Source organism: Mus caroli, unplaced genomic scaffold (assembly GCF_978045245.1).
Source record: "Mus caroli unplaced genomic scaffold, Mus_caroli_1 scaffold_13, whole genome shotgun sequence".
NCBI lineage: Eukaryota > Metazoa > Chordata > Mammalia > Rodentia > Muridae > Mus > Mus caroli.
Genome location: NW_028227268.1, coordinates 660,361 through 688,045, shown reverse-complemented (window position 1 = coordinate 688,045; position 27,685 = coordinate 660,361). Strand labels below are relative to the sequence as shown.

At 44.9% G+C, this 27,685-nt stretch overlaps 1 protein-coding gene across 1 annotated transcript; it reads right to left on the bottom strand.

Moving 5' to 3' along the window:
* Positions 1-226: 226 nt before the first annotated feature.
* Positions 227-26,932, bottom strand: Wdr45b (WD repeat domain 45B). Its single transcript, XM_021177760.3, has 10 exons — positions 26,737-26,932; positions 21,192-21,266; positions 13,494-13,595; positions 11,493-11,580; positions 9,984-10,078; positions 8,499-8,689; positions 3,199-3,284; positions 2,329-2,430; positions 1,783-1,904; positions 227-1,453 (listed from the first exon to the last, which is right to left on the bottom strand). The coding sequence occupies exons 1-10, from the start codon at positions 26,801-26,803 to the stop codon at positions 1,347-1,349; spliced, it is 1,035 nt and encodes a 344-aa protein (XP_021033419.1). The 5' UTR covers positions 26,804-26,932; the 3' UTR covers positions 227-1,346.
* Between the last annotated feature and the right edge of the window lie 753 nt (positions 26,933-27,685).

Sequence of the window (27,685 nt, the reverse complement as noted above, 5' to 3'; positions counted from 1 at the left end):
ATTTCATCTGTACCTGCTCCCTGGCTGACCCTAAACCTTACAAACTCAGCTTCTCTGTTCAGTGGCTGTGCTGGTAAGGTACCCACATAACAGGGCACCCTACTATCAGGTCAACAGCCTACAGGTCTGTCCTGCAGCAGGTACGGGAACACCAATACCATTACATAAACAGGAGGAAGAGAATCTGTGGGTTCATTATACATGGCTCTGCTCTTTACAGATAGAGTACGACAAAATTAGTCACTTTTATTTCAAAGAAAACAGTACAAACAAGTGTGCAAAAATTAAGTTTCATGATTAAATACACATAAGGTAACATGCATACTTGACATCAAATCCACAGTTAGCCGATTACAGGAGCATAAAGGAACTGGCAGAACTGAGAACCTGTTGCTGTGCACAATTTAAATGTTTGCAACCTGAAATCAAAACCGCAAAACTGAGCTTCTTAGAAGATATGTAAAAAAACTAAACATATACCTCAAGTGGTACAGAAACACAGACTCTCCAGTCTGTGCCAGTACCAGGATGTGCCTGCCATCCCAATGTTAGTGTGTTCCTATGGATGCTGGGAGAGATGAGACAGGACAAACACCACAGGCCAAGGCAGTACCCTCCACACCAACGGGAGCTAGAGGCACATGGACACTGCACTGAGAAGGCCCCTAAGTAAAGCAATGCTCTCTTCTGGGACTGATTTTTAAAGTTATGCGTTACTCTGTTCCCTAACGATAATGGGAAAGTTCTGATTTAACCCAAACAAAACCAGAAGACCCTGCACCCTGCAGCCTGAGGGCTGTGCCTCAAATGGGTGCCACAAGCATTCTGCTCTCTGGTAGGTCTGGGATGTGACTCATTCTAATGGCCAAAGTCAGAACTCCCCAGTGTGTGCTCTGAACAGTGCTCCTCATGTGAGGCAGGGGGTGCTCTACCAGACAAGCTGATAGTGTTATCTCATTGGAACTGTCTAGTATTTGAGCCCCGACACACTCATCCTACGAGCTTCCGCTGATTCGTGCTTGGATAGTTCCCAGGGACTGCAGGGAGCCTACTGGCATGAATATGGTGGTGCCACTAATGCTAGCATCACAGGTGAATTGAAGGGTAGTGGCCAGCAGGGGCACAAGCCGCCCGGAGCCACGGAGTGTCTGCAGAACCATGATGATGATCCTTTAATATGGGATGAGAAGCCTTGCTCAGGAAGGCAGACAACCACGTATGGCTTCGAGACCAAGGTCCTCCAGGGGGGCCTTGAGCCCCTCACCCACAAGCCTGGGGCACTGGCACCAGCCCCAGGAGTCCACAGGGCGGCTGGGTGGTGGCATCACCTGCGCTCACAGGTACAGTCACAGCTTGTCATCGGTCATCTCCAGGAACTGTGCACACACGTCCCGGACACACTCGCCCTTCGGACTGAACAGGAACTTGTAGTAGCTGCCATCTGCACAGATAGCTGGGAGAGGAGACCAGATTGATTCATGGTTACCTCCCAGAATCAAAGCAAACAAGACTCAACCTGAGCACAGCTAGCCACACCAAACCAAGGCTCATGTTTGTCCAATGAGGGTTGACTTTGCAAAATAGTCTTTGGGTCATCTTCACAATGCCCACATCTGCTCTCAAAGCATTCCTGGGAACCTGGCAGGCAGGTACTAATAGTGCCCTGAAAACTTGGAGGCTGTGAGTAGGACCCAGCCCAGTTACAGAAGGAAGAAAAGGAATATGGGAAGTTGGTGCAGCCTGGACCACATGCTGAGGCCTCCCACAAGATGGAGCACTTACCAATGACTGCATTGGGCTCTGTTCCAAAGGCACAGATGCATGGCGAGCCTGAAGGAACCTGAAACTTGGAAAAACTCCACTTGGAGCTGAAGTATTTTGGAAGGAAACTGGCTGATGCCAAACTATAAGAACAAGAAGAAAAGAAAGGGTTTACACTCACAAAGATAATAACACAGAAGTCAATGGCTTCATTCCAGAGTGCTGGTGAAAATTCTAAAGAGTCTTTACACTTTAGGACCATTTTTTTCCCAACTAATTTACTTTATGTGTATGGGTGTTGTGTCTGCACATATATCTGTGCAACACATGAATGCCTAGTGCCCAGAGAGGCCAGAAGAGGGTAAGCGATCCCTGACAGTAGAATTACACTTGTGAGCTATAATATGGGTGCTGAGATCAATTTAAATTCAGTTTCAAACCCCACAAACATCAAATTACTGAGATATAATAGACTTCAATCTTAACTGACATTAGATTTGTCTGTGTAAGAAGCCCAGGTAACCCTGATTTGGGGCTGTCCCCTGCTACAGCTCTTCTAAAACCCACCTAGACTGTTTATTCCTTTTTGGATCTTCAGCTGCAAAAATGTGCACAGTGCCATGATCACTGGACACACAGATGAGAGACGCGTCCTGATTGAAGTTGATGCTGCAGAGAAACCAGACAGGGCTTGGGTCAGATACAGAGGACCAGACATCTAACTCTCTTGCCCTCAACATACACAATGCACTAGCCTTCATCCCTGGTCTCACGACTTTAAGCATGTGTTCTGGAGCCAGGATCCAAGCCCGAAGTCCAGGCAACCAGGACCCCATAGGCACAATGGCTGATGCCTATATGCCAGTGAAAGGTGTGGGGGTTTCCTGAGATGACGTCCATGCCAGTTTCAGGAGGTTCAGGTGAGAAAGGCATACACTGTCAAAAACATACACCGAGGAAGTGGCTATCAAGTGTGTTACATACACACAAGGGCCGGGGCACACAGGCTAGTCTCCCAAATTTGGCTCAATACCCACAGGCCTGGGATGGCCAGAGTGGTGTCAGGCTCTTGCTGTAGACATGGTATGAAATCTTGCCTGGTTGGGCTGTAGCACTACAGACATTGTGAGACCTCACAGACGAAGCATTCACTCTTGAAACAAACAGTCTACAATAATTACAGATAAATTAGCAAGGCCTCTACCATAAAATACCACAGAAAGCAAACAGGAACAGGGGTGAGATGGACAGAATGTGGCAAACATATCCATGCTGCAACAGGAAAGGGAGAGCCCACGGTGTTCCGTCTTTGTGTACACTTCCCAAAACAAAGTAAAGTGACCATTAAAGAGATAAGACCCAAAGCCCAACAGCCCCACTGCATCCTCTTGCCCCGCCATCTCCCTGGGGTTACTCATCCCAGAGTGGAGTCCTTACCAGTAGATATTGGCTGCTTGAGATCCTCTTCGTAGCTCCTGGATTAAATGCCCTGATGAAGTATCAAATATTCTTATAAGGGTCCCCTTTGAAAAACAGTGAAGTGTTTCATTATCAACGATTTATAACTCTTTCATTAGTCTGAAATGATTTATATTACGACCCACTGGCCCCAACAGCCCTTTTTCTTTTTGTTTTGTTTTGTTTCGAGACAGGGTTTCTCTGTGTAGCCCTGGCTGTCCTGGAACTCACTCTGTAGACCAGGCTGGCCTCAAACTCAGAAATCCGCCTGCCTCTGCCTCCCAAGTGCTGGGATTAAAGGTGTGCGCCACCACATCACCTAAAATTCATTAAGCTTCTTGTCTGCTACCTCAGGTACAGCAGAGGCACACAGAGAGAGGAGTTATAAGACATCTCCTTGTAGGCAGGTCTTGACCCATCCCTGCTCCAGTTCCTTAACTCAAAGACCTGTTGTTATTTGCTGGAGCAATGTCATCTCAGACAAGAATAAAGTATTCCTCCTCTCAGGAAATTAGGCAGCACAGAATAAATGGCCAGAATATCAACGCATTAAGCTCCCCAAGAAAAGTTATACTCAACTCAAAACTTTTTAAAAAAGTTTCATTAAAAGTGAAGACTCCTTAGTCAATTCTGGTATTGGGATAAACATAAGTGGTCACATTTCTTGTGGGAAATGACCTGGCAACCCTATATGACAATAAGCCCATCTCCAGCCCCGCTCCTGGAGATGCAGCAGTTTCCCTGTGCAGAGCCAGAAGGGAACTCCCCTGCTTTCAAGCTGACTAAACTGCCAGAGAGTGTCCTAAAGAAGCCATAACCCTGAAATTCACTTGATGCACCCGGCCACCACACTGCTCAGCCTTGACACCGACAAGGCTATAAGGACCAAGTGAACACGATGAGGCTGACGTAAACTCTGGGGAAGAAAACATTATTTCAGAAGTCAATGTTAAAACAGTATTTGTCTAAAATAAACTTATTTTTAAAAAAAAGCCAGGTGTGCTACAGCGTGTTTTTATTTTTTGGAAAGCAGAGGCTGGTAGATTTCTAAGTTTAAGGACAGCCTAGTTTATATAGTAAGCTCCTGTCTCAAACAAAAATAATAGCAAAACCCCCAGACAACAACAATTTCCACTCCAGAGAAATCATAATAACAACACCACCCTTGTAGTTACTAGTTTGTTTTATCTTCTACTTTCTAAATTTCTTTAAAAATGTTTTTTTAATTGTTTCACACTGGAGCTAAGGCTGGTCCCAGCTGGCCCTGAGGCAATGAATGTTCCTGCTTTGACTTTCCCGCCTCAGCTTCCAGGGGCTACCATTACAAATGTACGTATTAATTACAGATGTACATACAGAGGTACATAATTAATTAATATACATATTAGATTAACTGAGTGACAAGGTAGAATATAAAAGGGTTTGTAACTGACAAAATGAAACACCCTGACATTGGTAAAATGCTTTTACACAGAGCATATTTTATAACAAATAGGTGACTATCTCCTGTATTCACTGACTATCTGTATCCATGAAAAGGTTGGAGCTAGGCACAACAGTACAGAAGACAAGCTCATGGCATGCCAGGGTTAGGGTTAGTAAGACTCTCAAAACCAAACACGCTCCCCCACACTACTGACACAGCAGAGACACAGTGAGCTCCAGGAAGGCCTGAGGTACACACTGATCCCTTGTTTCTTAATAAAAAGACATTCAAGTGTGGGACATGTTCAGTGAGGCTTGCTGCTGCCTAATCATCTATCATTACGATTAGGAAAAGACCAAAATATAAGTCAAGTTTGTAATGAACATGTTGTTTTATCATCACTATAAAATTGGAAAGGAATTACAAGTTACATCATCCTAAGCTGGCACAGGGAGTTCAGCTCAATGATGGAGTGCTTGCCTAGTCTGCATAAGGCCTAAGTTCTATCTGTATCACTGAGAAAGAAAATATTTAAGTTACACTGGGAAATCTCCAGAGCACTGCTGAGTTGAAAAACACTGAGAAAAAGAACACATATATCCCATATTTCTAGTGAGATTCTGACTTGTTTCCCTCTTGTGGTCGTGCTGAGTAGCTGGCTGTCCACACCCGTGTGTACAGTTGGAGGCCCGAGGTCAATGCTAGGTACCTTTCTCTACTATCCTCAACCTTAGTATTTTTATTTCATGTTACTGTGTTTTGCTTGCATGTCTGTCTGTACCAGGGTGTCGGATCTCTGGAACAGAAGCTACAGACAGTGCTCTTAACCACTAAGCCATCTCTCCAGCCCCTTCAACCCCATTTTTAAAAAAAAATTTATTTATTATATATAAGTACACTGCAGCTGTTTTCAGATGCCCCAGAAGAGGGCATCAGATCTTATTACAGATGGTTGTGAGCCACCATGCGGTTGCTGGGATTTGAACTCATGACCTTTGGAAGAGCAGTCATTGATCCTAACCACTGAGCCATCTCTCCAGCCCCCAAGCCAACTCTTATAAAGAAAAAAACATTTAATTGGGGCTGGCTTACAGTTTCAAAGTTCAGCCCATTATCACCATGGCAGAAACCATGGCAACACGTAGGCAGACAGGGGGCTGGAGAAGGAGCTGAGAGTTGTACATCTTGATCTGCAGGCAGCAGAAGGGGGACTATCTTCCATAGGCAAATAGAAAGCTCTGATTCCACACTGAGGGGAGCTTGACCATAGGAGACCTCAAAGCTTGCCTAGACAGTGACACCCTTCCTCCAACAAGGCCACACCTACTCCAAGAAGACCACACCTAATAGTACCACTCTATGGCCAAGCACAGAAACCATGAATCTGTGGGGGCCATACCTATTCAATCACAACAAGGTGACCTCAAGAACATCTAAATTCATCTGTAGCCTCCACACATGCATGTGCACAGGGCCACCTATATATGCACAAACAGTTGAAAATGGAGAATCTAAGGAAAAAAAGGAAATGAAAAAAATTCTTTGCCTGATGAACCATCCCATCAATATCAGTTTTGTTTACTCCTTAAAAAAAAAAAAAGACAGGGTCTTCTACACATCAGACTGGTCAAGAATTGATTATTTCCATCTCCTAAGAACTGAATTACAGGTATGCATCATTATGTCCCACTTTTTTTGTTTGTTTATTTTTTATTATTATTATTTTTTTTTGCTTGTTTTTTTTTTTTTTTTTTTTTTTTTTTTTGGTTTTTCGAGACAGGGTTTCTCTGTATAGCCCTGGCTGTCCTGGAACTCATTTTGTAGACCAGGCTGGCCTTGAACTCAGAAATCCACCTGCCCCTGCCTCCCGAGTGCTGGGATTAAAGGCGTGCACCACCACGCCCAGCTTTTTTTTTTTTTGCTTGTTTTGAGAAAGGGTGTTACTATGTAGCTCTGCCTGGCCAGTTTAGAACTCACTAGTATACCAAACTAACCTCAAACTCATTCACCAAATGCTGAGATTAAAGTGTGTGCCACCACACTAGCATTTAAAAAAAAAAAAAATCTTATGTATAGCTCAGGCTAGCCTAGAACTTTTTATAATCTTACTGCCTCAACCTTGTTCAACTGAGTGATGAGAAATAATGGGGTTTATAAACCTACAAACTTGGCATTTTTCTTCTCTCTCCTTTGCTATTTATTTCTTTTGTTATGTTTTGGAGACAGGGTCTCACTATGTCCTGAGACTTGCTATATAGAGAGCAGGCTGACCCTGAACTTCAGATCTATCTGCCTCTGCCCCTAGGTGGTGGGACTAAAGGTGTGCACGTGCTACCATAGTTAATACTGTTCTGGAGAGCACAGTCAGGGACCTGTATATGTCAGACAAGCATTCCATCAGCTGTGCTATATCCCCAGCTTGAAAAATCCTATTTCTAAATTTAGATAAAATTGTACCTTGTCACCAGGTGGGTGGTTGTGGTGCACACCTCTAATCCCAGTACTTGCAAAGCAGAGGCAGGCAGATGTCTGTGAGTTTGAGGCCAGCCTGTTCTACAGAGTTAGCTCCAGGACAGTCAAGCCTACACAGAGAAAAGAGAAACTCTGTCTCAAAAACAAAATAAAACAAAACCCCAAACTGTCCTTGTGTGGTCAGTGTGTGCTTCCAGGAGGCTGAAGCAGCAGAACTTCAGAGTCTGGGCCACCATAGGCTCTCCAGCTCCTGAGCTGCACTTGCAGCAGCAATGTTCACAGAGGCCTACCCAGGCCTCTTGGTAACCAGGACAAGAAGCAGGGCTGGCTTTTTCTCTCCTCTTGACCACTGCTGTCTATGACAGCTCAGGAAACAACTAGACAGGGCAGACCACAACTGTGACCTGTTCTCCCAGCAGGCTGAATCCACTAATAGATATATTCCAATTAATAGTTTCAGACAAAGTGATACTGGACGTATTGTCAAATGGAAACCACAGTATAAAGATGCAATTTTCAGAGACGTGTGCAATCGTCAGCAGGTAAAGGTACTTGCATCACAAACCTGGCAACTAGAGTTTATTTCCTGGAAACCACACAAATGTACAAAGAGACCAACTTCACAAAGTTATCCCTGAGCTGCCCCCAACCCCTACCACAGAATCTAAAAACAGGTATAATGATCAGTTTTCACTTTAGACAAAAGGAGGATAACATAGTTATAGGGGCTTAGATAAGCAATGTTTCCCCACAGGCTTGAGTATGTGGGAACACTTGGCCCCCAGCTGCTGTTACTATGTGGGGAGATTATGGAACCTTGAGGAGACAGAATCTTGCCTGAGGAAGTACTACTGGGGGTAGCCCTGAAACTTCCGCTGGCTTGGGGGTAGCCCTGAAACTCTGCTGGCTAGTCTCATTTACCCTTTGTTCTCTCTGCTTTCTGGTCTAGCCGTCTGCTGCCATGCTCCCCCAGTTATTAAGGATTCCCCCCTGGAAGTATAAGTAAAAAGAAGCACTTCCAGGGTTGCTTTTGCTTATGGTGTTTTATTACAGCAACAAAAAGTGACTAATGGTCAATACTTCAAATTTTAAGATTGTGTTAATTCAATGAGGAAATATTCTTTGGCAGGTGTGAAAGATACTTCTGAAGTGTCATCAGACAACCAAGACTAAGGTACTAAGTGGTCTTGAACTTAATATCCTTTCTGTCTCAGTCTCCCAGGGGCTGGTATTATAGACCTGTGTCACTATACCTAGGTTAGCGTTCGTTCTATCTTTATCATGCTTTAACAACAAACTGGTTTGTAAAGAACAGGAGATAAAGCAGACGATGTCTAGTTCCCGTCCCGTAATTAGACTCACATAGATGGCCTGCACTTACTTTTTCAGATGCAGTTGCAATTCTTGTTCCCTGCAGGTTGAGAGCAATACAGCTCAGGACACCCTCATGTGCGGGAATGTCCACTGGTGGCTTTTCAGTGCTGGCCAGGTCCACAAGCTGTACGTGGCCAGTGTGAGTTCCAGGGAAGGCAAGAAGGGAGTTGTTACTGTTGGGACACAGGACACAGAGGCCTATGCAGAGACAAAGAAAACTGGTTGGGAGATGACAATGGTCAAAGCCTGATTCCCACAACCCAAATGTCCTTCCTGCCCTCAATCCTCAGTCACAACTTAACCACTCGTGGAGCGCATTTACCGTGGAATTGCTGTCACTGGAAAGAATATCAGGGCTGACACAGCTGCTGCCCATGAGACCTGTTTTTAACTGGGAACATTTGCTGAACAATTTACTACCCAACTTATTTATCAAGTGCATGTCTTTCTTAATATTAGCTACTGAGAGTACAACAACAACAACAACAACAAAATTACAATGTTTAAAAACTATTCCACTAGCAATAGCAAAAACCCTTAAATACTTAGAATCAATCTAGAAACAGATGTACCACAAGATGCAGAGAGCCAGACACACCTCTCAAGGCCATGGCTAGAAGAGCCTTCTTTGTCTATATCCACCTCATCCACAGTCTTCAAAGGCACAGCTCAAACCTCAACACACAGGCTGATAGAGCAATTCATGAAGAATAAAAGTACTACAAGATCAAACTTTTTGTAAATACTGGAAGGCTGACAATGAGATAATTTCAAGATCACTTTAAACCTTTCAGCAGAAAGGTACTGGCATAGGGATCACTGGAAAATAATGGAAAGGCCAAACAAAAGAGACTTTTGATTCTCACTGAACAAAACAAAAGGAAGAAATGTAACACAAAACAAAAACAACACAGTACCAAAAACAATGGTTCTCAGCAGGGTAGAGCCCAGCATTTGTAACAATCCCACCACTGAGAAGGCAGAGGCAGGAGGAATGTAAGTTGAGCTGTGAGACCCTGTCTCAAGAAACAAAAGTATCCAGAGAGTTGAATGTATGCTTTCTGACTAGTGTGCCAGCTACTCTGGAGTAGCTACTTTGAATCCCAAAGTTCAAAACTGGCATGAGCAGCCTAGTAAGACTTCATTCAAAAGGAAAAAAAAGGAGGGGTGGAGTGGTGAGAGGAAGAGACAAGAGAAAAAGGGAAAAATACAGGGAACAACCAGTGCGGTGAGCAATGTCATTTTTAACACAACACAGCTGAGAGAGAAAAACACTCACAATTTTTAAAACAGTATGCGGATGACAACTGAATACACAACTCAAGTATAGACTATTCCAAAGAAAGGAAGAAAAGGCCAAAGCTCAGGCAGGCAGGGAAGCAAACGTTAGCACTGTATAAGTGTGTGCAGGACAGAGGACACGCTGGGGACAGGTCTCCATGCACACGGACCCACCTCCCCATGACGGTTGCTCATCCTCTCTGGACCTCACCTTTAGGGTTGTAGCAGGTTTCAAAGACGTGCAACTGGTGGGGATTGTGTGTGAACGTGAACACCTTAATCATGGAGTCCAGAACCACCACAATTCTGCAAAGGAAATGTAATCAGAGCTCCTCAAAGTAAAATAAGCAAATAAGCGCACCTGTGAGTTCTGTTCCCACACCAAAACCCAGGAAAAACCAAACACAGGAAGTACTTCATATAACAAGAGCTCAGCTTTTTATTGTTTTGGGTTTTTTTGGTCAGGGTCTAACTTTGTAGCTCAGCTAGCTTCAGCCTCAAACTTGCAATGGTCCTCTTGCCTCTGATTCCTAAGCACTGGGATTATAAGTATATTATTGTTATATGCTAACCCATCTGCTTTACTTTTTGAGATAGGGTCTCACATAGCTCAAACTGGCCAAGTGCAAAACAAGCAGTTGAGGCTGGCCTTGAACTCCTTATCATTTTGCCCTTATTTCCCAAGTGTTGGAATTATAGATGTGTTATCATCACTCCTGTTAGAAACGAATTCTAAATATGGCCATGAAGAACAAAGCGTGAGCGTTGTGCATAGCCAAGGGCATAGCAATCACCTCAGAACTACCCTCGCTCACATACTCTTAAAACACGTCTACAGTTAAGAAAACTGTGCTGGGGACTGGTGAGATGGCTCAGTGGATAAGAGCACCCGACTGCTCTTCCGAAGGTCTGGAGTTCAAATCCCAGCAAACACATGGTGGCTCACAACCATCCGTAACAAGATCTGACTCCCTTTTCTGGAGTGTCTGAAGACAGCTACAGTGTACTTACATATAATAAATAAATAAATTAATTAATAAAAAAAAACCCAAACAGTGCCAGGAGTCAAAATGGCATATGCCTGAATTCCTCCTGACACTTGGGAGGCTGAGGCAGAACAGTGAGGCCAGCTTGGGCTACCTAGTAAAACCCTGATTCAACAAAATAAACAAAGAACAAAATACCACCCACAAAGTTTTCAAATATAAGAACATTAGTCTGGGTCAATTAGTTTGGGCCTGTAAGCACCACCCTAATGAACCTACTCTACAGCTGATAGAAATCTAAAGAATATGATGCATAAATCACATCAAATTAAAACCCAAGTAATGAACCTCTGCTTTCTCTTGGTCAACAAGCAAACAGGGCAAGCTCTATACCACACTGCTGTATACAATGCTGTATACTTTCACCAGGTAAGAATCAATAATAAGATCAGTTTCCAAGTTCTCCTCTCCTTTCAGCATGGGAACACCCAGCATTTGACAAGGCCTGCCTGACACCTGAGGTGGAGGCTTCCTAAGCAGACCTGTGGACATCCCCTGCCTACCTAGACTGTCCCTCTGAGGAGTCCAGAAGCCAACCTGACTTCCAGCCTCCCCAGGACAGAAGAGAAAAATCTTTTTCCCTGCTCTGGGTCACAAGCTACAGTTACTGACATTTTAATACACTCTATTTTTAGAGAAATAAAACTGCATTTAGAAAGTAACACCAAACCCACCTATCTCTCCGCAACTTGACAGCCTTGACCTCTGTGGAGAATTCTATCTCGATGACTGTCTTCTTCTTCAGATCATCCCAGATCATCACTGAAACACCAGAAGAGTGCACGTGGTGTCACAAGTGGCCCACAGACTGAGCTGTAGAGAGCACTAGCACCTGATTGATGAGGCCAAGCAAACCCAGATGTACCCGGCAATGGTGGGTACCACTGGCTAGGTGGGGCTTACCCCGAGAACCCTCTCCTACTTAAGTCTCACTCCTAATGCAACAGGCACAAGCATAACCAAGATCTTAGGAAACCAACCTGTCTTACACACTCAAGCACAGCTTCACCTGATTGAGCTAAAAGCAAACCTGACTATAGTTACTAAGTGTTTAAATGCCAGAGAGAAACCTGTGTCAAAATATGAAAAGAGGGACTGAAGAGATGGTTTATTGTTAAGAATCTTTCTGCTCTTCCAGAGGACTCAAGTTCAGTTCTGAGCACTCATGTCTGGCAGCTCATAATCACTTATAACTCCAGTTCCAGGAACTCCAAATGCTCTGTTCTGGCCTTCTCTGATGCCCACAAACATGGGCATCAAACACATATATATAAATAGATTTTGAAAAACTGGCTGGGAATATATATTGCTGAGTATTGTCTAGCATGCTTCTTGAGGCCCTAGGTTCACTGCTCAGCACCATAAAGAAAGGGGAAGTGTTGGGGAGAAAATGAAAACGGGAGAAAAGGAATAGGCAAGTGGAAAGGCTAGGCTTGGCCAGTAACTGCCACTAAGTCTGATAACCTGAGTTCAATACCTGGAACCCACATGGTGAAAAGGGAACCAACCAGTCCCCAAACTTCTCTCTTCCCACTCCATGCATAACTAATAATTTTTAAAGCCTTTAAAATAATGATAGGTAGTTGAGAATAAAGGAGGTTCAATTTCCAGTACTACAAAGAAAAGGGAACAGGCAAGATCTCCAACTCATAGCCACTCATAGCTACTTTTCTGTTTCATTTCTCTGCTCCTGATTCTAAAGGCAGAACTGCAGGGTCAACCTCACTAGAGTGCTGACATTTCCATATTCACAGAGCTCCACCAAGAATGGTTAGCACCAGACCCAGAGTCACCTCTGTCTTGGTTCGTAGTCCACTTTCTTTTCTTTTTGGGTGCTTGGTAATAGGACCAGAGCTTCAAGAATGCCAGGCTTGCATGACTCCTGTGAGCTACCCTGACAGACTCACAATCCTCTTCATTGTTTTTACATCAGGCCTGAGCTATTCCACTTCTCTACCAGACACTAGCTTACCCTCCCCGAACCCCCTCAATTGACAATGAAGTCTCTACCATGCCCATGGTCTGTTCCACTTCCTTCTCAAGCAACCTTCCACCTTCCCTGTGCTTCCCCCTCCTCCTAGACCCCTTTCCCCTCAAGCTTTCTTCCTTTAAAAGAGACCAGTTATGTCCACTTCCTCCTTCAAACAAAAGTTAGAGTAAACCCAACTAAGGGCATGATGCCTGTAGGGGAGGGGAAGGGAAAGGAAGGGGAGGGGAGTGGAGGGGAGGGGAGAAAAGACACCACTCAAGCATACTCCCCTCCCCCTCCCCCATAGACAATGACAGACCCACACCAACACCGAAATCCATGCACAGCCGACAGCCGACGCTGCTCCTTCTTCTATGTGAACCCTGAGTTAATCTCAGAGTTAATAGCTTCCAGCAGGGGGAACACCATTCCTAAACCTTGCTTTATCCTCAATCTTGACTCCCTGCCTACAGGTGAAGCACAACCACACACGCGTTCAATAACAGCTGACATCCTGTCTTCCCATGCATGCATGCATCCATCCATCCATCCACACACTTTCTGGAAGCTTCTTTCCCAGTGGTTAGCCCTCAATACCTCAAAGGACTAGTAGAGAGGCTCTGCATGACTGCAGACATGAGATGTCCTACAAAGTTCAGCACACCACTACATACATGATGAGGTTTTGAAAGACGAACTACTGTACCTTTGTTGGGAGGGTATTTCGGTTTTTTTCCACCACCAACTAAAGCTAAATAGTTACAGCGAAATAACATTTCCACATGGCCAACTCCTCCTTCTAAAAATTCTGAAATGACAGTTTTAAAAAAGATAATTGAACAAGTTAAAATGTTATCAAATAGAAAAAAATAAATACAATATTCAGCATTTCATTATCTTATCTTATTATTTACTTATTTTCAAGACAGAGTCTCACTATAGTAGCTCTGGCTGGCTGGAATTCACCAAGTAAATCAGGCTTGCTTAGAACTTAGTGATCTGGCTGTCTCTGCCTTCTGAGTGCTAAGATTAAATATATGTATCACCACACCTGACCTAGCAAGTATTTCATTCTTAAATTATTTTATGTGTCTAGGTGCTTTGCCTGCATGAGTATCTGAGTACCATGTGTGTACCCACTGCCCACAAAGGCTAGAAGAAGACATAAGAAACCCTGGAACTGGAGTCAGACTGTTGTGTGCTGCCATGTAGTGCCAAGAACTGATCCTGAGTCCTCTGGAAGGGTAGCAAATGTTCTTGACTGCTTAGCTATTCCTCTAGACCCATTTTAGTCTTTCCTGGATTTTCAGTAAAGGGTTCTCTGTGTAACACCACTGGCTATCCTTGAACTCAGAGACCAGCCTAACTCTGCACCTTGAGTGTTAGAAGTAAAGGCATGCGTCACCACACCTGGCATGATTTACTCTTTTTTTTTTTTTTTTTTTTTTTTTTTTGAGACAGGGTTTCTCTGTGTAGCCCTGGCTGTCCTGGAATGGAACTCACTTTGCAGACCAGGCTGGCCTCAAACTCAGAAATCCGCCTGCCTCTGCCTCCCAAGTGCTGGGATTAAAGGCGTGTGCCACCATGCCTGGCACAATTTATTCTTAATCACCAACTTGTAACCAAATATCATCTGGTGTAGAAATGGTGACTACAGTAGAAAACAAAGTAGGCTGTGAAGTAGCTTTTCTGACTTCTCTCAGCTTTTGTCATTGTGACCATTAGTCTCTTGAGAGTTAAGCAGAAACTCTCTGAGAAACTAAATCTGTAAAAGTTGAGCGTGTGTGTGTATGTCTCAAAAAAAAAAAAAAGAACAGGGTGTCATCCCACAGTCCCAGCTATCCCGACCCTCACTTTGTAGACCAGACTGGCCTTAGAACTCAGCGATCCATCTGCCTCTACCTCCTGAGTGCTGGGATTAAAAGCACATATCACCATACCCAACTCCCAAATTCATATTTTAAGATGCAGCAAGATCTATAAATGAAGAAGCAAGCCCACTGGGCAGTGGTGGCGCATGCCTTTAATCCCAGTACTTGGGAGGCAGAGGCAGGTGGATTTCTGAGTTCTAGGTCAGCCTAGTCTACAGAGTGAGTTTCAGGACAGCCAGGGCTATACAGAGAAACCCTGTCTCGAAAAACCAAAAAAAAAAAAAAAGGAGGGGAAAAAGCCCATAGTCCCTTTATCTTGGCAACACAAGAGGATATCACTCATTTCCTTAAGCCTACTCATCAAGATACTGCCTTAAACAAACAAGCAAGCAAGAAAAACACGAATCCATCAATCCTGCTTTGTAGTATACAGCCAAAAGAACTGAAACAAAAAAGCATTTGAATACCCATGTTCACAAATACAGCAACACTGTTCACAAAAGCCAAATATTAACTCAAACATCCACTAATGGACACACCCACAATGGGATTGTGTTTTGACATAGCTACAGCACAAGTGGATTCTGAGGGCATTTTACTAAGTGATAAATCAGGCACAAGGCTAGTACTCCAACTGCAGGAGTCAGGAGCACCTACAGGAAGCCTCTATGGAAATCAAGTTAGAGACTTGTTAGTTACCAGGAAGGAGGAAGTAAGAATTCTGCTTTTTCTAGATGAAAATGTTAAATGGATCTCTAGAACACTGATATGCACACTTAAAAAAGACTAATTTAGTAAATTTTAGAATCTTTACCCATGATACAAACATAAAATGTTTTACTTCAAGACTTTGTCAGCCGGGCAGTGGTGGGGCACGCCTTTAATCCCAGAGCTTGGGAGGCAGAGGCAGGCAGATTTCTGAGTTTGAGGCCAGCCTAGTCTACAGAGTGAGTTCCAGGACAGCCAGGGCTACACAGAGAAACCCTGACTCAAATAAAAAAACCAAAAAACAACAACACCTCACTTCTTCGTCCCAGGGCATCAGAGTGACTCTCTCCTCAATGCTAGTTCAACTAGTTTTAGAAACGAAGCAAGTATCAGCAATCTGAGAATTATATCAAGATATAGCCAGTGTATTCTTCAGTCTCTGTTCCAATGGAAGAGAAGTTTAATGTTGTGTGACCTTAAACTCACTAGTAACCTTACTACTGCACTTCTCAGCATAAATCTGTTCAAGTGCTAACAATACCAAGGAATCTGATAAGGCATGACTCCATCTAATAATGAAATGCAGAACTGCTGGTGGGTGCAGAACTTAAGAGCAGTGACTCAGAGCCAGCTCCCCAGACTGCAGCCTCAAATGCACAAAAGCTGAGTGCTTACAGAAAGTGTGGAAGATCTTCACACTTGAAGAGCTTGGAAGGAGTTCTTTTTAAAACACTGTAAACGTATCTTTTATTTGCCTGTATTAATTGTCATCTCTGAGGCTTATTGCCTCCTTCTGCTAACGGAAGCCTAGTACTGGAAGCTTCTAGCCTCCGTACAATCCTATCTGGGTCTAGAGTGTTTTCAGCCTCAGACTTACTGATGAATAAGCTCACTCTTTCCAGCTCTTTCTGAGCTCTGGCTAGCTGGGCAGCTCAAGCTGCTCTGTCTCAAACTCCTCTCCAAGCTGACTCATCTCTCAGCTTCTCCTGAATTGCTCTGCTTGGCCTCAAACTACAACCTGCTCTAATCTTCTGGCTCCTTCTCCTTCTCTGGCTTCATCTGTGTCTAGCTTGTTCTCTCTCTGCAGCCTATACAACTCTATACAACTGTCTCAGTCAAACTGTCTCCCTTCTCTGTGCTGCTTGCTGTTAAGTAGCCTTTTTTCTTCTCTTCTTGTGAGAGTTGGGCATATCCTATTCTTTCAAATCTTTCTCCGATTTGTCACTTTGTCTGCCCCTCAATTAGAAATCATTTTCAAATTAGATGCTTCCCTCTACAAACTAACTTTACCTTCATTGTTTGGGACTAAAGATATGTGCTAAGAGCTAAGCCACACCACAACTACAAACAGTTTTTTTTTTAAACAAACAGCACAATCTTGAGGTTCACAGTGTGATCAAATGTCCTGCAACAAGACACATTTTTATTTATCTGCAGGTGCTCATACTGTAGCCCAGGCTGGCCTGGAATTTACTATGTACTGCACGCTATCTCAAACCATCACAAGCAATGTAAAAGTATTTTTACTTCTTGTAGATTAATCTTGACATTTTTACTGCAGGCACACACAACTGTAAGGTGGGCCAAACCAAGGTAATTAACGTTTTAATGAAGGTCATTCAGCACCTACCTACCTATCTTAGATTTGTTTCACAGCCCATTTTACCATCACCACTGCGCTGTGAACCGCCTCATATCATTCCCAGCTAAGCACTCAGCCTTTGCCTCCAGACTTCCAACTTCTCTACTACCTTCCTTAAAACACTGGTGATCTTAAGGTATGAAGACATTACGGCCCAAGGTGAGGGCAAGTGCACTGGGTACTATGGTCAGCACAAGGTCTGGTAACAGGTGAGTGAGTCGGGCCTTTTCTGCCTCTCTTCCATGTATGTCCAGCCCCTAGCATCCAAAGACCAACAGGTACCTGACAACAGAATTGGTAGTCCTCCCCTGTATAAACAGAGACAGTGACAGCAGCATGCCTCTGACTGCTTTAGTTAGGCGAGGCATGTGTCACCCCAATTCCCTTCAACTTTGTACGGTGCTAGACAAAGAACTGTCCTTGCTTGCTTCCTTTCTTCCTTCATTTACTTGGTTTTTCAAGATAGGAGTTCTATGTGGCAGTCCAGACTATTTTGGAACTCACTTTGTAGACTAGGTTTGGCCAGAGATCTGCCTGCCTCTGCCTCTAACCCTGAGTGCTAAGATTAAAGGCATATGCCACCACACCTGGCAAGAATTGTTTCTGAACAAACAATTTTTGTTTTTGTTTTTGGAGACAGGGTTTCTCTGTGTAGTCCTGGAACTCACTCTGTAGACCAGGCTGGCCTCGAACTCAGAAATCTGCCTGCCTCTACCTCCCAAGCTCTGGGATTAAAGGTGTGCGCCACCACGGCCGGCATAAAGACCTTTTTTGCACTGTTTATAGTTCTACAGCTAATGAACACAGTACTTCACTCACATGTATCGTCCTTAGGTGTCTTTCTTGAAGGTCTTCAGTGCCAATGTGATCCTACAGTGTTACAGTGGGACCAGCACAGGATCTGTTAATTAACCCACGTAGCCCTTCCTGAATCAGCCATCTTGCTCAGATGGCTGAGCGAGCAGCACTGAATAAAGCCTGGGAGTAACATGGAAAGCATTGTCCCCAATGGAAGAGTTGGGTTTTTCAAAAGGGGCTTCTCTTGTCCCTGGCCTTCCATGTGTGCAGTGGGTCCCTTCATCTGACAGCCCATTTCACAGGCTCCTTACTAGGAAAGAGTTGCACTTTGAGACAAGACGGGGCTCAGATAGAGGATGGTACTGTACCAGTGCACAACTCCCACATCACTATTCAGGAGAGTGAGCCACTCACTGAAATAAAGCAGTTACAAGAATTAAAGGCAGATGAGCCCCCAAGGCACTGTAGGAGCTGAAGAGATGGCACAGCAGACAAGAGCACTGGCTGCTCTTTCAGAGAACCCACATTTGATCCCTAACAGGCATGTGGCAGCTTACAACTATCTATAACTCCAGTTGCAGGGTCTCCAACACCCTCCTCTGGCCCTTGCAAGCACCAAACACACATATGGTACATACACACATATAAAAAGAAAACAGCAGTGTGTGAATGCACGAATATGATGCACACCACATGACAGTAGCATTACTGTTGGATCAAACTGATCTTATTTTTAGTTCTGGTGTCCATGTCGCTAGTTTTATGTCAACTCGACAGAAGCTAGATCACCTAAGAGGACACCCCAGTAGAGAAAATAACTCCATAAGATAGGGCTGTAGGTCATTTTCTTAATTAGTGATTGGTGAGAGGGGGAGAGGGGTCCAGGTCCAGCCCGTGGGTGGTGCAACTCCTGGGCTCTATAAGAAAGCAGGCTGATCGCTTCTAGGCCTTTTGGCTAAGATCAAGTGTAAGAAAGCAGGCTGAGCAAGCCATGGAGAGCAAAGCAGTAAGCAGCACATAGCCTTTGCATCAGCTCCTGCCTGCAGCTTCCTGCCCTACGTGACGCTCTGCCTTGGCTTCACTCAATGGGCTGTGCCCGGGGTATGTAAGCCTTTCCTCCCCAAGTGCTCTGGTTATGGTGTTCATCACAGAAAGGAAGACAGTGGGTGTTTAAAAAATTATTTATTTAATGTATATGAGTATACATTGTATAATGTATACTGCAGCTGTCTTCAGATACACCAGAAGATCCCATTACAGATGGTAGTGAGCCACCATGTGGTTGCTGGGATTTGAACTCAGGACCTCTGGAAGAGCAGTCAGTGCTCTTAGCCACTGAGCCATCTCTCCAGCCCAACAGTGGGGGTTTTCTTTATTTGTGTATTTTTGAGACAGGGTCTTCTAACTAACTTTTTCAGAGGTAGTGGAAAGGAAAGGATATGGGGAAGTGGACTTGTTTAGACAGGGCTCTTTGGAGCAAATCCTATCTGTGTTGTCAGGAATCAACAATCCAGTTCACAGGAGTTGGCAACTGCACGGCTCAGTTTGGTAGTTGGGATAGCAAACACCAATCAGCAGCTGTGGCACTGCCTAGCAGAGACAGCCAGGCCTCAGCCTTGGCACAAGTGAGCACGAGGGACCAAAGCCAACAGGAACACCAAGAAAAGTTCTCAGCTGTGCCTCTCTCAGTGAAGCAAAGATCAGTGACGACCTGAGACCAAGCATTGTGTAGCTAGCTCTATAAGCAAGCCTAGCTCAGCTTCCTTCACTGTCCATGGAATCCTATTTATATCCCTCCAAACATCATACGTCCTCCACAGGTCTTGCCTCAGCATGTGTGTCTATCTCAGCTGGTATCATTGACAATCAACCTGAGTCCTCAGAGATGGCAAGAAACTGCAGCACACCATCACAAATTTTTTGGGTGCGTTTCTCTAGAGTCCTGACAAACGGAACACAATTAGACAATGTAAGGCAGACCAAAACATTCATGTTGTTAGAGAACCCTTCATCACATGTCCTTTCACATGTCTGCCTTAGCAGAACAGCCTTTCCTTCCTGTCTGCTTTAGTGAAACGTTCCTTCACGAGTCTGCCTTAGCCTTTCACCTGTGTCAACTTCAGGAAAATATTCCTTAATGTGTTTGCCCCAGCAAAACAGCATCCAACACAACTGACTTTACAAAGAACCCTTAAGTTTCCACTTTAGGGTTTCACTACATATCCTTGCCTGGCCTGGAATTCACTATGTAACAGGCTGGCCTCAAACTCTTCAAGAGAACTGCCTGCTTCTGCCTTCAGGATGCTGGGATTACAGATATGTCCAACCTCAGCTTTTACAGAGTTAAAATAGTTTTGGAATTAGAAATTTAAAAACCCAACTGTGGGGAGAAAGGGATTGTTTCTGTTCACTTTCAACGGCTTATCTGAAAATCATTCACTTATTATGAGTGTTTTACTATCCCAACAGGGGAGAACCAGAAACTGCCAAGTGTTAAAGGAAAGTAAGTGGAACTACACCAAAAAACTGTACTTGTAAATACTAATCATAAAATTGAAAAGCACAATTATTTTACTTACACAATTTTTGATCCCAGTTTCAAATTTTTTATTTTATGAAAACACAGGTTAAGGGGGTTACACAGGTTAACTGAAGATGGCTTATCAGTTAAGAGCACTGGCTGCTCTTCCTAAAGACCCAGGGTTAATCCCTAGCATACACATGGCTCACAACTGTCTATGATTCCAGTTCCAGGGGAACTAACACCCTCCTGGCCTCTTGGGCACCAGGCAAGCATGAAATACACAGACATATACATGCAGGCAAAACACCTTTTTTGTTTCCTTTTTGAGAGAGGTTTTCTCTGTATAGAGAAATTTTCTTTTTTTAGACTGTTTTGTTATGAAACCCTGTTTGGCCTTGAACTCAAAATCCTATCTCAGCTTCCTGTGTGCTAAGATCAGAATGCCATGGTTACAGATATGTGCCATTATATCCAGCTATTAATGCTTCGTAAGTACTACACATTTTAAATGGAGCTTAGGAGTCTCAGACACTGCAATGAAGCCCATGATCTGATTTTTCTATAGTTTTACATTCAGCAAGAGAAGCATGAAAGAAAGTACCCGGCATTAAAGACATCACATTCTTCCACGCAGAGGTGGCAGGGGCTGAAGATGTAAGAAGAAAAACATGAAAATGTACTGAAGAATACAGGCTGGCCACCCTTGTCTCCTAATACAGCCAGCAAGCAAAACTCCTATAAAGCCCCACAGTTCTGCCCCAGTTTACAAAGTGCCAAACCTTCCTTCCTCCTCAGTTAAGGCCCTCTCTCTAGACTGAGGGCTAATACAGAGAACCCAGGAGATGACCACCATTCCCTTACCTTGTTTCTCCTTTTCTTTGAGTGGATCGGTATTATAGACTCGGAATCCATTTTCCATTCCACATGCAAAACACCCTAAAGCAAGAAATATGAAAGAACATGTCAATCCCCACACTGCTGCCAGCAAAGGGGTCCAGGGAAGCTCCTATCACAGGTTCTGCTTAAACACTGCACATACTCCTACTTCACACTAATGACAGATTCTCAACAGACTCCCCTTTTCGGCTTGAGAATTGTGTCAAGTATAACAGGTCCTGAAGAGGTAGTGACAAAGTTCATGTATGGAGGTTCACAATAAACGCACAGTCCTGGTCAGTGTGGACACAGCTTAGTTAGGGACATGCAGTATTCTGGGAGACAGCACAGGGGTCATGGACTCTAAACTGTGGAAGAAGACACAGGCTGCTCTTCCCCACCTCCAGAGTGATCTCCTGGAAGGCAGTCATGAAGTCCCTCCCGTGACTTCACTCTGGGTTAAAGGATGGAAAGTTCGTCCATCTGAGGCACCCCTTCTGCCGGCTCTGCTCCACATCTATGCCCAGATTGTATACATTCTCACTCTCCCAAACGGGAAAAACACATCCAACTCATCCCACAAATTGCTCAGATTCCTCAAACTTCTGTCCTGGTCACAAGCAGTGACTGACTTAGACATCCCAGTCACTGTCCCCAATCACATACTCAGACTGTCAAGGTCCAAAGAAAAGGCATTGCTAGGAACTGAAAAATCACCCAGCTTTCAAGATGATATGGTGGTTCTTATAATCATAGCGACATAAACCTACATTAATTACTTCAAATACAATGCCCAACTTCTGTTCATAACAAGCTTTGGCTAAGAGTAGAAAAACCAAATCCTGCATTTTTCGTTTTGTTTCAGTTCAATGTTTACAAAGCTTGGTTCCTTACAGCAGCTGTATAACGGGTTTAAAGGAACACAAAGGCTCTGCTCCATCTCAACTCTTCAGCCAGATTTTTGTATTTCCAGTCACTTATAAAACAACAGATAGAGATCCAAAGACTTTGACAGTTAGTTGTGAACTGGAGACTAATTTTTTTTTAAAGATTTATTTATTTATTTATTATTTATTTATTTATTTATTATATGTAAGTACACTGTAGCTGTCTTCAGACACTCCAGAAGGAGTAGTCAGATCTCATTACAGATGGTTGTGAGCCACCATGTGGTTGCTGGGATTTGAACTCTGGACCTTCGGAAGAGCAGTCGGGTGCTCTTACCCACTGAGCCATCTCACCAGCCCTGGAGACTAATTTTTACATCAACTCTTGTGCTCTAAAATGTAATTTATCTGGCCCAGAATCTGAAACTCTCAAGTGCTAGGTAATCAAACTGTGCTAGCTTATAATATCCTCTTTATGTTACTGGGTCATATAACCCAGGAAGATGAAAAAAGGAAATAGAAGAAAGGAGGAGAAAGTGAGAACAGAAGAGAATGTGGACATCTAGATGTCCAGTAGTTTACAGAACCAAGAAAACAGACACACACAACAGCACAGTAAGTCCCACTGCACAGCAGTCAAAATCATAGAAACATAAAGTGCACCGGGGTGTGGACCTGAGAACTCCTCAGTGGGAGGCAAAAAGGAAGGAGTACAACAAGCACCTCAGAAACTGAACACACGCTCACCAAACACATGGTCTAGTAAGTGCTGCAGGGACACCACTATAGTCATGGGGGGAGAGGGGAACCCCACAAATGGTAAAACAGCTAATTGTGACATATCCTGACAAAGAAACACTATACATTGGTGAAAACGATTCACCACCAAACTAACCAATCCAAAAAAACAAACCTAAACAAAAATCCTCATTGAAAATACTAAAACAAAATCCAAAAATGAGTCTGGAGAGATACCTCAAAGGTAAAGTAATTTCAACAATTTAAAATTACATAGGCAAAAAAAAAATGTTTTAATGTGTCTGTCTGTCTGTACATCATGTGCATGCAGTGCCTGGAGCAGCTGGACGAGGGCATCAGATCCCCTGGAAACGGAGTTTCAGAGGGTTGTAAACTACCTGACACAGGTGCTGGGAACCAAAACCCCATTCTCTGAAAGAGCAGCAAGTGCTCTGAACAACTAAGTCCTCTCTCCAGTCCTTGCAAAGGAATTTAACAGTGATTTCTGAGGCTAGAGAGGTATCAATAGTAAGAGTGCTTCTGGGAAGGCTTGAGAAACTCAGCTCATATCCCCTGCACTGACATTAAAACCAATACAGTCCCATGTACCTAAAACCCCATCATTGAGGGCAGAGATAAGGGCATCCCAGAAGCCTCAGAAACTCACTAGCCAGATTGATTAACTGAAAGGGCAAGTTTCAGGTACAGTGAGAGACCCTGTCTCAAGAGGTCAAGTGGTACAGGAAGACACCCACTGCCCACCTCTGGCCTTAACATGATTGTGCTTGCATATGTACTTATACATACATTATCATATATAAGGACACGTACACACACACACAAAGTGATTTCTAAACTCAATTTTTTATTTTTAATTTTTAAAATTTTTTTTTGGTTTTTCGAGACAGAATTTCTCTGTGTAGCCCTGGCTGTCCTGGTCTACTCACTCTGTAGACCAGGCTGGCCTCGAACTCAGAAATCCGCCTGCCTCTGCCTCCCGAGTGTTGGGATTAAAGGCGTGCGCCACCACGCCCGGCGCCATCGGTGTTTTAAACACCTGTTAAAAAATTGAGTTTATGCCGGGCGTGGTGGCACACGCCTTTAATCCCAGCACTCGGGAGGCAGAGGCAGGCGGATTTCTGAGTTCAAGGCCAGCCTGGTCTACAAAGTGAGTTCCAGGACAGCCAGGGCTACAGAGAAACCGTCTCGGAAAAAAAAAAAACCAAAAAACCAACAAAACAAAACAACAACAAAAAAAAAACACCAATGGCAGCCAGTCAGTGGTAACACATGCCTTTAATCCTAGCACTTGGAAGGCAGAGGCAGAAGGATCCTTGTGAGTTTGAGGCGATCCTGTCTACAGATTGAGTTCTAGGACAGCCAGAGCTACAGAGAAACCCTGTCTCAAAAAACAAAAACAATCAAATCTAGAAATCAGTATATACAAAACCAAATTGTGACTGACTCAACTGTTTGATGTGAGTTCATACTATAAGGCTTAACTGCAGCCAGAAACTGTGTTAAAGTCTTGTTGAAACAGGGCTTCCAGTAGTCCACGATGACCTTGAACTCTGGATCCTCTTGCCTCAACTTCCCCAAGGCTGAGATTACAGAACTATTATCACCACTCCAGTAAAGGGAAGTACTGGAGCCTAAACCTATATGACCTCATGAAAGCTCCATAAACTGGGCTACATTCCTGTGAATGCCTGAGTTAGAATGGCCCCAATCAGCTCATGGTTTTGAATACCTGTTGCCTAGTTGATGAAACTATTTGGAAAAGATTTAGAGATAAGGTCTTGTTAGAAAAGGTTTGTCACTTGGAGCATGCTTTGAGGCTCCAAAAAGTTCACACCATTCCCAGTCTCAGTCTCTATTTCTTGCTTGTGGAACAGGTGTAAGCTCTCGGCCACTGCTGCAGTGACATGCCTGCTTCCCCGCTGACATCACGGTCATGGACCCTAACCCTCTGAAACTCTAAGTTCACAATGAACTCCTGTATAAGTTGACTTGGTTATGGTGTCTCATCACAACAGAAAAGTAACTTAGACAATTTGCTAGTTTCTTTTTCTCTGTCTGTCTGTCTGTCTGTCTCTGTCTCTCTCTCTCTTTGGAAACAGGATTTCTCTGTGTAGCTCTGGCTGTCTTGGAACTTATTCTGTAGACATGGCTAGCTTCAAACTCAAAAGAGATCTGCCTGCTTCTGCCTCCCCACATGCTAGGACTAAAGGTGTGTGCCACCACACCTGGATAAAAGCTAATCTCTCAATCTCTCTCTCTCTCTCTCTCTCTCTGGTTACGAGACAGGGTTTCTCTGTGTACCCCTGGCTGTCCTGGAACTCAGATGATGTCCATGAGCCTCTCAGCCCCCACGTGCTGATGCTACACGTGCTTGCTCCTTCACAGTCCTACAACGGGACCAATCCTAACACTGCAACCACCAGGCCTGGAATCCCGTACTGCTCAAGGCCACCACACTTGGTTTTCCACACTTGTAATGGGCTATGCACATTCTCTCCCTCTTACCTTGGTTTACCTTGGAAATCTTATAGCTATCCTACAGGTTCTGATTATAGTGAATGCATCCCTCAAACTTCTTCAAATGCCTAGCACGTGGACTCCAAGAGAATATATGCAGATGGGATGCACAATAGCACTACCGACTTAAGGCCAACTGTAATAGTAAGACCCCCACCTCAAAAATCAAAACAGCCGGGTGGTGAACATTTTTAAGGAGGTTTAGGGAGTTCCAGGACAGCCAGAGATACACAGTGCCAATTGTCTCAAAAATAAAAATAAACATAAAAATCAAAACAACTCATCTTCTTAGCCAGAGGCAATAGAGTGAGCATGCAATCCCACTTGCTCCAGGCACTGTGAAGGGAAGATTCCTGGAGCACAGCTCAAGATAAGCTTGAACAGGAGAGCAAGATCCAGTCCCAACAATAACAAAAATCAAGTTAAGTTCACTTTCCAAGACAGTAAGTCATAAATTTGCTACAGCACCTCGAAATTTTACATATGGAAAGCTAAGATGTTATAACTCTTAGAAGCCCAGAGTATCAGCCTTTACCCTTTTCCCTTGAGGAGATTTAGAAAAGGGAAGTTAGCTGGCATAGTGGCACACTCCTTTAATCTCAGCAGCCCTGGAGGCAGAGACAGGGTCAACAGAACGAGTTCCAGGACAGAAAAACCGTCTCGGAAAAAGCAATACAATAAAGTAAAATAAAATAGAAGGCGGGAATTTGACATCTGAGGCAGGGGATACAATCCCCATTACGAGGGGTTCCCGCCCATTATCTTGGAAATAAGAATACCTTCTCCAAGACCCCAAACTCAGGAGGCAAGAGGCAGTCACGGGAACGCAAATCATGTAAGTCCTTTCATTCTACAGAACAGAAGAAAATACCAGAGGGGAGGGCGAGGTGTACAGCTAAGACACGCATCAAGGCGAAGAACCTACACTCCACGAAGGTGCCAGCCGCAAGAACCACGACAAACTAGCGCCCCGCGACGGGTACGCCACCCGCTGGCAACGTAAGCGCTGGAGACCCTGACGCCCAGCAGTAAGCCTACGGGTTCTAGGTACCCGGTAAAAAAGTGGCACTGCCTGCCGACCCGGGCGGCCGCAGCGCGCGGAGGGGTGGGTGGGGTGGGTGGTCCTCCCCGCTATGGGTTCCCGGGCTGGAAAGTATGTGGGGGCGGGGGGGAGTCTCCCTACAGAGCGGTTCGGAGATTTCCTGAAAGAGCCGCCAGAGTCTGAGCTCTCAGGGCGCGACCGTGTCTCCGGTTAGGGTCCGGGGGACGCTGGCGACAACTCCGGGGCCCTGAGGTCGCGGCAGCGTCGGGTCGGGGTCTCCCGGAAGGGATGGGGTGTTGCCACGGAGCTGGGCCCGGGGTCTCACCGTGGTCCTGGTTGAAGCCGGCGTACAGCAGCCCGTTGCCGTGGGGGTTACACGGCAGGAGGTTCATGGCGCCGTCGTAGGGTCTGTGGCTCCTCAGCACCGCATACCGCTCGCAACCAGGCGATCTCTCCGGTCGCGCGGCGCTAGGGCCGCCGCGGCCGGAAGCCAGGGTCCTGGGGACTTGCGTCGTGCGTGTGTCGTCAGTGCTGCGTCATCACTGCGCGCGGACCCGTGGGCGCGCGTGCGCGCAACCAGCAAGCGCCGAGCGACAGACGCGTCCACTGCAGGGAAGTAGGTGGCGGGAAGTAGGTGGCGAGGGCTAGCCGGGCGCGTCCATAAGGGGCGGGGCAGGACGCAGCCGAGGGGAAGCTGCAGAGAGAGCTGGGTGCCCCGCACTCACACCAGCAGGGCAGGACTGATGGGACCAAGGACAGGGCAGAGAAGAGACTGCGCCAACGCTCCTGCCCACAACACAGTCTCCTGAAACCCTTACCGCGTTCCCACGATACACATCGAGTTCGACCAGAAGCAGCCTCTGTGTAATGGTACCTGCATTTTCCCCAAGAGACAAACACAGACAGACTATCCCCTATTTCTTCCCGAGCTTTCCCAACCATCTGACACGTCCTCCCACAGACACAAATTTCCAAAGAGACATAATAGGACACAACCTCACAGGAAAGATCCCCCGGACCCCGCGACTGTTGTTAGGGGTGCTCTGGTTACAGGGGTCTGGGATGGCTCTGGAAACTGGTGCTTTCTCCTCTCTACTACAATTCATTCTCCGGTTCCCTCTCTCCTCACTGGCTTCTCCCCTTACCTCTTTATCATCCTTTTCCCCAAGTGAAGACTTGTAGCATCTTAGGATTCAAAAAGCTTAAGCAGAAGGACCCTAGTCTCACAACCCACCATTCATCCCATCAGCACTGAAGAGGGGAGGGGAAACCCC